Source organism: Narcine bancroftii, chromosome 5 (genome assembly GCF_036971445.1).
Source record: "Narcine bancroftii isolate sNarBan1 chromosome 5, sNarBan1.hap1, whole genome shotgun sequence".
NCBI lineage: Eukaryota > Metazoa > Chordata > Chondrichthyes > Torpediniformes > Narcinidae > Narcine > Narcine bancroftii.
Genome location: NC_091473.1, coordinates 181,917,927 through 181,929,244, shown reverse-complemented (window position 1 = coordinate 181,929,244; position 11,318 = coordinate 181,917,927). Strand labels below are relative to the sequence as shown.

The window sequence follows — 11,318 nt, the reverse complement described above, 5'->3', positions numbered from 1 at the left end:
CCTGATGGGCAATGAACCACAAACTCTACCTACATCTTGACGAAGGGCTGGAGCCCCAAACATCAGTTCTATATCGTTATCTTTGCTTTATAAAGGACACTGTTCGACCTGCTGGGTTTCCCCAGCATCGTGTCTGTACCTCAACCGCGGGGTCGTTAGAACCGCATTTCACTTCCCAAGATTCAATTATTGTCACGTAGTAAAACAGTGGAATATTACACCAAATCTTCCCAAAGATTCGCCATCGGCAGAAATTGCCCGGCGCCCCTTTCAGTCAGAGCCACCGAGCATCCGTGGATTCGCCTCCCGCAGCCGACCGGACCCCTGATTGATCCGTCGGCTGCCCGAGCCCCGGATCCGATACCCGGTACCCCTTCAGCCAGTCTCAAGCGCGCCTCCAGCAGCCGCAGCCTGGTGAGGGTCCCTCGACCGCAGGGTGCGGTTCCTTGCCTCGGGTCCCCAGCTGCCCCACCATCGGTGTGTCCTTCAGCACTTCCCCCTCGCTGACCCGCCGCCCAGGTCATCGCCCCGTGGGGTCGTCTCCTCTGCTTCTCCTTCTCCAACGGGATGAGATCTCCCCGTTTTCTGGTGCCCTCTGCTTCCCCGGAACCTCGAGGCCACCGCCGAACGCACAAACATCTTAGGCGCAGGATTTTAAAATTAAAACACCGCTAGTTCCTGAGCACACAAAACTGCAGGAGGTTTGAAGGGCGTCTGCTCTCACCTCCCTCCCGCTGTCTTGGGGAGAGATTCCGGCACCCACCCCCCACCAAAGGTCCCCCATTGGGACGAAGATTCCCGAATGTGTGAGATCGCCCACCGAGATTTGTGGACAGGTTCTTGCCCTCAACGACCAGACGCCTGAATGACCCTCTTCCCAGTCAAACACGGTGCCCTTCCTCAGTTCGACCCAAGCCCCCAAACTCTGCGCGGTGTGGCTACCGCTGTACTAGCTATGGGCCACCTGGGCTGCTCGTAAAACAAACTTTGTACTCGGGGCGTGGATTGAGACAAGTTTCCAAGGTCAGTCTACTTGCTCCCTGACCCCAGGGGTCCCTGCTGGGGAGCAGGGACGCTGGCTGATTTCCTCCCCCCTCTATCCCCGGGGTCACTGGGCAGGGACGAGGAGCAGGAACCCTGGCTGATTCCTGGGAACACCAATGTAGAAATATCACAAGTTAATTCATATTTGGACAGAGTGAAAGGTTTTCAAAGCTTGCAGAGGGATCTGAACCAGCTGGGAAAATGGAGGATGGAGTTTAATGCAGGCAAGTGTGAGGGGCTGCATTTTGGACAAACCAAGAAAGGTTTCTTCACGTAAAACGGTCAGGCACAGAGGAGTGGGGTGGAACAGAGGGATCTGGGAACACAGATACAGGATTCCCTGAAAGTAGCATCACAGGTGGACAGGGTTGTAACGAGAGCTTTTGGCATATTGGCCTTCATAAATCAAAGTATTGAGTCCAGGAACTGATATGTTGTGGTAAAGTTTAATAAGACATTGGTGAGGCCAAATTTGGAGAATTGTGGGCAGGTTTGGTCACCGAACTACAGGAAAGATCTCAATAAGATAGAAAGAGGGTAGAGAAGATTTACTGGGATGTTGCCGGACTTCAGGAACTGAGTTACAGGGAAAGGTTAAACAGGTTCGGACTTTATTCCCTGGAACAGAGAAGAACCAGAGGAGATTTGATATTTAAAATGATGAGGGGGACAGACAGAGTAAATGTAGGTCGGCTTTTCCCACTGAGGGTGGGTGAGATACACATCCTCTATGTGGGTTAAGGGTGAAAGGGGAAAAGTTGAGGGGGAAGTTCTTCACGCAGGGAGGGGTGGGGGTGTGGAACAAGCTGAGGTGGTGAATGTGAGCTCGATTTTAACATTTTAGAGGAATTTGGACAGGTACACGGATGGGAAGGGTACAGAGGGCTACGGACTGGGTACAGGTAAGTGGGACTAAGCATAAAAATGGTTTGACACAGACTAAAAGGGCCAAATGGGCCAGTTTCTGTGCCGTAACATTTGCTGGTTCCTCGGTGTTGAGGTTTACAGAGACACTGACACTGATCTGGAAAATTCGTGGCAAGTCGTATATTTAATATTACCCATAGCGAATACTTCAAATAAATATGTTATGGACAAGACTCAAGGAATGCTGGAAGTCTGGATTGTTGTGTTGGAAGAGATTTGGCAAGGATTTGAAGCCCTTCCTGTCCCCAGGTGGGGGGGGGGCATTAGACGCCGTCCCTGTCTGGAGGGGGAGTTAGACCCTGTCCCTCCCCATCTGGGGCAAATTTGGCCAATCCTACTCCCAGCATTCCCTGCAATCCGTAAACTTCTAAAGCGTTAGCCAATCACATTATCACGCACAGTCCCCTTACAGGTTCACATCAGAGCTGCTGGGAACTGGTAAGACGACATGGAAGGAATTATCTTTCACATCTTAGCGGCATGGTCAAATATTAAAACTGAAAATTCACCAAACGAGAGGGTCCAGGGGGTGATGAGCGAGGAAAGAAAAAGCTTCAAGCAAGAGAAATGGAAGAGAGGGGGCAGACGCTGGTGTCCGGAGCTGAGTGTAGACTTAAGCATCAGAGGGGGAGGGAGGGGGGGGGGGAGGGGGGGGGGAGGGAGGGGGAGGGAGGGGGAGGGAGGGGGAGGGAGGGGAGAACCATTAGATCATGAATGATCATGAATGCGCCGAGTCATCACGGGGAGGGCAGAGGAGATTCACCAGGATGTTGCCTGGATTGGGGAACTATGGCGAGGTTCATAGAGCCGGGGGCTTCTCTCTTTGGAGCAAAGAAGGATGAGAGGGGACTTGATAGAGGTCGACAAGACGATGAGAGGCGTAGACAGGGTGGATGGCCAGCACCTGTTTCCCAGGGCGGGATCAACAAACACCAGAGGACATCTGTACAAGGTTAAGGGAGGGAAGTTTAGGGAGATTTTATTTTACACAGTGAGCAGTGGGGGCCTGGAACGCGTGGTGGAAGTGGCTCTAACAATAGGGACATTTAAATGAGTCAGACACATGGACGGAAGGAAAATGGAGGGTTATTGGGTGTGAGGGAGGGTTGGGTTGTAGTGGAGTAGGCACAGCATTGGGGGCCAAACGGCCTGCACTGAGCCTTGACACTGCTCGATTCAGACTTCCTCCAGTGGGGTGTTACTGGAAGAGCTTGCAGAGGTTGGAGTCCTTGGCAAGGAATCGCTGGGTCAGACCCACCAGCAGGAAGTGTCGGTCAACGTTAACGGAGGGGGCAGGCACAACCCTTTATGGAGATGAATGTGCGCGGAGGGGAGGTGAAGGAAGGCCACTCTCTGCACCTCTCCCACTCATGGCCCTCCGAGCTGACCCTCCCTCCTTCCCACCCCCCCACCCGACACGTCACATCAGCCAGAGGCCGGGCAAGAAAATCCTCGGACGCTGGGGCCTGGTACAGACACACAAATGCACCAGACTCAGCAGGATAAGAGGAAATCACGGGGAGAAAGAGGCAGATGAGGTTTCGAGCCTGGGCCTTCGTTGGGAGTGTGGGAAATGAGGAGATAGGAGGAAAGGAAGGGGCAGGGGAGGAGGAGGAGAGGAGGGAGGAAGGGGCAGGGGAGAAGAGGGAGGAAGGGGCAGGGGAGAGGAGAGAGGAAGGGGCAGGGGGAGAGGAGGGAGGAAGGAGCAGGGGGAGAGGAGGGAGGAAGGGGCAGGGGGAGAGGAGGGAGGAAGGGGCAGGAGGAGGGAGGAAGGGGCAGGGGAGAGGAGGGAGGAAGGGGCAGGGGAGAGGAGGGAGGAAGGGGCAGGGGAGAGGAGGGAGGAAGGAGCAGGGGGAGAGGAGGGAGGAAGGGGCAGGGGAGAGAAGGGAGGAAGGGGCTGGGGGAGGAGAGTCCAATGGGTAAGAGGTCACAGGTGGATCCGGGAGGGTGGGTGGAAGAGAAAGGAGCTGAGAAGTGATGGGGGGAGGGGGCAGCTCTGAATGGAGAGGGAAGGGAAGGGGGTGGGGAGTTGGAGGGAAGGAGACAAAGAGATGGAGAAAGTGAGAGACTCGAGGGAGTGTAGGAAGTGGGGTTCACAGAAACTGGAGACGTTGATGTTAATGGTATCTGGTTGGAGAGCGCCCAGACAGAATATGAGGTGGGATTTCACCCAATCTCTACCAAGTATCCCGAGCCAATCCCCACCTATAGGTGCTGGTTGTCCTAGCAAATCCTTGTCGGCCTCCTGGATCCCAGTCCGGTGATCCCAACCCTGGGGCTTGAACCCATGGCACCGGGAAGCATCTCAGGAGGCCGGCGGGTCTCGCAGATGGCCGTGTCTCCCTTCTGAGGAGAGCTCCTGGAGGGATTTCCTCTTCTTTTTACCAGGAGGATGATCTCTGTGACCTTCCCGCCCCCCCCCCCCCCCAGAATATCCTGGGGTGTAGGGGAGGGGAGGGATAATCAGGAAATGTGGGAGGGGATACACTTCATTCTGACTCCCACCCAAGAGGTCAGGATGGGGTGGGGTGGGGGAGAGCGTGGAGGGAGCATTCGGCACCAACGTCCAATCCCAACACTCGACGGGGGAGGGTGGGGGTGGGCTGATCAGGTATGTGGGACGAGCTTCACGTCTTTCCTCCTAATCCACCCTTCCCTTTCCCGAGTAGAGGGATCGCTCGGTAGTGCCATCCATCCAATCCCAATGCGCGATGGATGGGGGTTGGAGGCCATTGGGGAACAGACGGCGTCCAATCACACTGGGGGTGGCCAAACGATGGATCCATTATTGAAGAGATCCCCAGAGAACTCCCCCCCCCCTTCCCACTGGTTCTCAGATCTCCAAGCTCGTGAGACAATCTCCCTCCATCCCACCCTTCCTCCCTCCGTCTCTCCATCCCTCCTTTCATCCCTCCCTCCTTCCATCTCTCTTTCCCATTTTTCCCTCCCTCTTTTTTCCCTCCCTCCCTCTATCCCTCCCTCCCTCTATCCCTCCTTCCATCCCTCTCTCCTTCTGTCCCTCCATCCCTCCCTCTATCCCTCCTTCTGTTCCTCCCTCCATCCCTCAATTTTGCATTCGCTCGAAGAACTTGTACGTCGGGTTCTCGTAACCGTGACTCTGCATCTTGGTCAACTGACGTTCCTCCGGGCTCAACATGGGATCGACCTGTTCAGTGGGAGGGTTTGGGGGAAGGTGTGGGGTGGGGGGTTGGGGGGGAAATAGCAAAAAGGGAGGAACAAGTCAAGAGGAGGTGGTCATTGATAGAGAGGAAGGGAGGAGAACTGGTTAGGGATAGAGTCTGTGGGGAGTGAGGGGGAAAGGGTGGGATCTGCGGGGTGAAGGGGAAATAGTGGGGACCGCAGGGAGTGAGAGGGAAGGGGTGGGGTCCGCAGGGAGGGAAGGGGAAGGGGTGGGGTCCGTGAGGTGTGAAGGGGAAGGGGTGGAGTCTGCAGGGAGAGAAGGGAAAGGGGTGGGGTCCGCAGGGAGGGAAGGGGATGGGGTGGTTCCGCAGGGAGAGAGGGGGAAGGGGTGGGGTCCATGGGGAGTGAGGGGGAAGGGGTGGGGTCCACGGGGAGTGAAGGGGTGCAATCCGCAGGGAGTGAGGTGGAGGCGGTGGGGCCTGTGGGGAGTGATGGGAAGGGAATACAGACATTGGGAATTAGGAGAGAACTCACCTCCACTACTCCATGACTGATTCGCCCAATTTGCCTTCGTCGAACAACAAACAGAGAGAAGACGACGATAATGGCGATGACCACAGCTACCAGCAGCAATCCAATCAGCGTGCCTTTGTTCAAAGTAAATTTAACAGGTTCCTGCCAAAGAGAGAATAATTTAGATTCCTGGTTGATTCCCCCCACCCCCCCCAGGGAGGGTGGTGGAGAGATGGAAGGAGAGTGGTGGAGGGGTGAGGGAGCTGATAGATTTGCTTTATTTACTTCCTTTTGCCTCAACCTAGACCAGTAACAACAGGAATTCACGAAGCCAACGGAATCTATCTTCCAAATTAAATTTTTTAATTACAACAAAACACTCCTTACTTATTGGCGTGTGTGTGTGTGTGTGTGTGTGTGTGTGTGTGTGTGTGCAACTCAGATTCTATTATTTGCTCAACCAGTGATTATACAGGAGTGAGGCCTCAGACACCTCAAAACTCACTAACTTCTTGTAGAGTCGACTTCAGAGAATTGTTTCTTCATACAAATGATTTCCCCTCTTGCCTGCAGGTTTCAGAACTTGTGTGTTCTTCCACGATGATTTCCCAAGCCCGATGAAGTCACCACTACAATGGTTACGATCCAGAAACAAGAGTGATCCTGTCTTCTTTTGCCCAGATTTGGGCCAAGTGGCTACTTCAAATGCTGCCACAGCTCTGCTCTCTCTCTCTCTCTCTCTCTCTCTCTCTCTCTCTCGGCCAAGAGAAGCAGCAAAGTGGATGTCCCTTCTGGAGCTAGTGTCAGTCTGTGTTACTTACAGAATGTTACGGCATTTCAATCCTGGGAGACCTACAGGATGGCCAAGTAACTTCATCTTGATTCAAAATGTCTCCGGTGGGTTACTCTAGTGTTTTCCTGAGTGTTGGAAACTGATCTCTTCCAAAGGTTCATGAGCTAATGTGGACTCGAGTTCTCTGCACAGCCCAACCAGCAGAATGATTGTACACACGTGTTTTCCGCACAGCTCAACCAGCAGAATGACTGGAGATGTGTGTTCTCCACACAGCTCAACCAGCAGAATGACTGTACACACGTGTTCTCCACAGAGCTCAACCAGCAGAATGACTGTACACACGTGTTCTCCACACAGCTCAACCAGCAGAATGACAGTGCATGCGTGCGCCCCATTAGCACAAACCATTGTTCCAGCAATTTCACCGGACAATCGCTTCTGCTTTGAATGGGTTGCGTACCAGACCTCCGAGAATGGCTTCTCTCTAAGTGTAACCGTGTGTCGTCTGTAAATGTGTCCCTGTTTCTCCAGCCCACAATTCCTTTACTAAAAAAAAACTAAAAATTGATGACACAATTCTGTCACACTTTTGATAAATTACAGCAGTGTCCAAAAGGCTTAAAGAGAGTTTTTTTAAAATGGGAAGGTGCTAGAGTTGGAAGGTGCTAGAGTCGGAAGGTGCTAGAGTCTGCTAAAGAACTTGCTTTCTTTTATAGGGCAGATGCAAGACGCAAGAGCCAAGGGTGCGCTGTTCTCGAAACTCGTGCTGGATGTTTTGCTGAAGTCTGCAGATTGCAAGGCCGAGTGAATAATCATATAACAATTACAGTTCGGAAACAGGACACCTCAGACCCCCTAGTCCCCACCGATCTAAGTGCCAGCCCCCCCTCCCTGCACTTTGCCCATAACGCTCCAGGCCCCTCCCATCCATTGACCTATCCAACTTTTCCTTAAAGGACAAGATTGACTTCGCTGCGACCACTTTTTCCGGAAGCTCATTCCACTCGGCCACCACTCTCTAAGGGAAAAAGCTCCCCCTCGTGTTACTTCTCAACTTTTTCCCCCTAACTCTCAACTTGTAACCTCTTGTTTGAACCTCACCCACCCTCAACGGGAAGAGCCTATTCACATCTACTCTTTCTATCCCCCTCAATTATATATCCCTCTATCAAATCCCCACTCAACCTTCTACGCTCCAATGAATAAAGTCCCAGTCTACTCAATCTTTCTCTGTCTTCTAGATACTGCAATCCGGCAACATTTTAGTAAATCTTCTCTGCACCCTCTCTACCTTGTTGATATCCTTGACAGATTAGAATGGAATAATTTATTTAAGGTTTTGCAAAAATTTCAATTTGGGCCAATATTTACAATTGGATTAAAGCTTTATATAGAAATCCTTTGGCTAGAGTAGTTACCAATGGACAAGTTTCTTCCTCTTTTTCATTAACTCGATCGGCCGGACAAGGTTGACCTATTTCCTGCGTTATTTGTTTTAGCAATTGAACCGTTGTCACAATAAACAAGGCAAGATTTTAGTATTAAAGAAGTATAAAATTAAGTTTGTTTGCAGATAATGTATTGATTTATATAACAGATCCTGAAAATTCTTTAATTTCTTTATATAAAAAGTTACAAGATTATGGGGGAATATCTGGTTATAAAATTAATTGAGATAAAAGTGAAGTTATGCCATGAGTAGAAGGAGATTATGATCATTGTAAATGCGTAGCTCAATTTAAGTGGACATATAACCCAATTAAATATTGAGGTATTAGAATTGATAGAAATTATGTGAAATTATGTTCCATTATTTAATGAAATTAATGATGATTTAAACAGATGGAATGATTTACCTATTACCTTAATAGGCAGACTGTATTAAAATGAATATTTTTCCAAGGATTCAATCTATTTTTCAATCTATTCCGTGTTTAATACCTCAAAAATTGTTTAAAGATCTTAATTCAATTGTAAGGAATTTTTTATAGAAAGGGCAAATGAATAGGGTACCTTTGGAGAAATTAACGTGGAAATTTGAATTACAACTTTCACATTTTCAGAATTACTATAAAGCTGCACAATATTAATTCAATGTTTGATCTAAATAAACCTTCTATTTGGGCGAATATAGAGTTGGATAAAATTGATGAGAAGTTTATGTCAGAATTTATTTATAAATGGAATTCAAAATTGTTAATTGGTGAGGATCCGCCAATTTTGAAACATTTAATTGAAAGATGGAATAAAATTGATTATGAGGTAGGTGGAGAAGGAAAGATTTCAGTGAAAATACCCCTTATATCAAAATAAACTTTTTCCTTTTACTGTCAATAATCAACTTTTGAATCAATTGGGGATTTAAAAAGTTGAAGGTTGTTTTGAAGGAGGGATGTTTGTATCTTTTAATCAAATGTAGGAGAAATTTCAAGTCCCTAGTATTTTATTTGTTACTATCAGGTTAAGACTTTTTTATTGGGAAAATTAGGTCATAGTTTAAAACTACCAAGACGACCTGCTTCGGAATTATTGCTCACTAAGGAAGGAACAAGTAATTTTATTTCTGAGATGTACAAGTTATTACAAAATAAAATGCCTATGTTGAATGTTTGTAAATCAAGAATGAAATGGGAACTTGATCTAAACAGGAAGATGGATGAAAATATGTTTGGAGAAATTTATGTAAAGGATAGTATGACTAAGGTTATAAATGTACGATATAGATTAGTACAATTTACATATTTAACCCCTCAAAAATTAAAGAAACTTGAATTAATTTCTTTGGATTTATGTTTCGCTGAGAAGAAATAGGCCCTTTCATTCGACCTGAACTTGCTCTAAAGTTAAGAACTTTTGGATAAAAGTTCAATTGTTTCTGGAGCGAGTATTAAAAGTGAGTTTACCGTTGGATCCAATGATGTTAAGCCGATTGCTTTAGGACTGACACTGAGGATGCATCAAACTGAATTCTAATGTTTGGCTTTGGCCATTTCTAAAAAAAATGTTTGGCTATCACTTGGAAATCTGATTTAGTTTTAGGAATGCAAAGGTGGCAGGCTGAAATGAAATCCCGTCTTCATCTAGAAAAGACAACGTATAATTTGAGAGATAAATATCATTTTTTTGTAAAAGTGTGGCGCCCATAGTTAAAAACTCTTGGTTTGAAGATTTAATCTCTCAGCCCACTCCGTGGGCATCTCGGTCCCCGCAACTAAAAAGTTAATTATTGTGGTTTTAAGCGTTGATCTCCTCGCTTTGCAGTTGGAAGGGGGGAGGAGGGAGGGTGTTAGTTGGGGTGGACGTGGGAGGATGGGGTGGGGGGCGTTTACTTAATTATGTAACATATAACAATTTACATTACGGGAACAGGCCACCTCGACCCGTCTGGTCTGCACTGATTTATGTGAAACTCCACTAGTCCCGCCTTCCTGCTCCCTGCCCATAACCCTCCAAACTCCTCACATCCTTGCACTCATCCAACCTCCTCTTAAATGAGAGAATTGACCCTGCTGCAACCTCCTCTTCCAGAAGGTCGTTCCACTCGGTCACCCCTATGAGTAAAGAAGCTTCCCCTTATATTACTGCTAAAGTGTTGCCCCCTAACCCTTCACTTATGACCCCTCATTCCTATCTCCCCTACCCTCTGTATGAATATGTTATAAATAATATATGATTTAAAATTTATAAATAAATAAAAATATATACATATTTATATATATATAAAAAAATAATGTTGGCCAATGGTGGGGGTGGGGGGGGGAAACAACGTGAAAAGGCAGTGCAATTGTTGTAGAGGAAAAAATGTGGGATCAAAGTGGAAGGAATTGATAAATTTCTGGGACCAACAGTTAAAAAGGTACAATGACAAAATGCTGATGTGTTAGAACATAGAACAATACAGCACAGTACAGGCCCTTCAGCCCACAATGTTGTGCTGACCCATGTAAATCTCCTCCATAACAATTTAATTTTTCCCTCCCCCCCACCCCACCGCTGTAACCTCCTATTTTTCTTCCATCCATGTGTCTAAGAGTCTCTTAAATACCCCCATTGTTCTAGCCTCCACCACCATACCTGGCAAGGCATTCCAGGCCCCCATTGCTCTCTGTGTAAAGAACTCACCCCTGACATCTCCCCTCAACTTCCCTCCCTTCACCTTGTACAGACGTCCTCTGGTGTTTGCTGACTCAGCCCTGGGGAACAGGTGCTGGCTGTCCCCCCTCATAATCTTGTCGACCTCTAGTAAATCTCCGATCATCCTTCTACGTTCCAGAGAGAAAATTCCCAACTCTGGTCATTACTTATTTTCCAATCCAGGCAACATCCTGGTGAATCTCCTCTGCCCCCTCTCTATAGCTTCTTTATCCTTCCTAATAATGAGTCAACGAGAAGTGAACACAATCCTCCAAGTGGGGTCTCACCAGAGATTTGTAGAGTTGTAACATGACCTCTTGACTCCTGAACTCAATCCCTCTATTAATGAAGATCAGCGTCCCATAGGCCTTCTTAACTATCCTATCAACCTGGGCGGCGACCTTGAGGGATGTATGGGTTTGGAGCCCAATGTCCCTCTGTTCCTCCACACTGTTAAGTAACCGACCATTAACCCTGTCCTCAGCCGTCTGGTTTGTCCTTCCAAAATGCATCACCTCACCCTGATCCGGATTGAAATCCATCTGCCACTTCTCCGCCCGACTCTGCATCCTGTCCAGATCCTCTTGTTATCTTCGACCACCTTTGGCTCCATCCGCGACTCCTCCAACCTTCGTGTCACCCGCAAACTCACTGATCCATCCGTCTGCCTCTTCACCCGGGTCATTTATAAAAAAATCACAGAGAGCAGGGGGTCCCAGAACAGACCCCTGTGGCCCCTCCACTAGTCACTGACCTCCAGGCA

General features: G+C 48.4%; 1 protein-coding gene across 2 annotated transcripts in view; it reads right to left on the bottom strand.

Annotated features, from left to right (window-relative positions):
• Window positions 1-4,985: 4,985 nt before the first annotated feature.
• aplp1 (amyloid beta (A4) precursor-like protein 1) overlaps window positions 4,986-11,318 on the bottom strand; it is a 31,189-nt gene continuing 24,856 nt past the window's right edge. Inside the window, exons 16-17 of one of the 2 annotated variants that reach the window (XM_069939991.1) lie at window positions 5,647-5,787; window positions 4,986-5,137 (exon numbers count right to left, since the gene is read on the bottom strand). In XM_069939991.1, the coding sequence (XP_069796092.1) occupies window positions 5,036-5,137; window positions 5,647-5,787 (243 nt within the window). In that variant the 3' untranslated portion in view covers window positions 4,986-5,035. The remainder of the gene's footprint in view (window positions 5,138-5,646; window positions 5,788-11,318) is intronic. The other variant, XM_069939992.1, reaches the window with a different exon arrangement.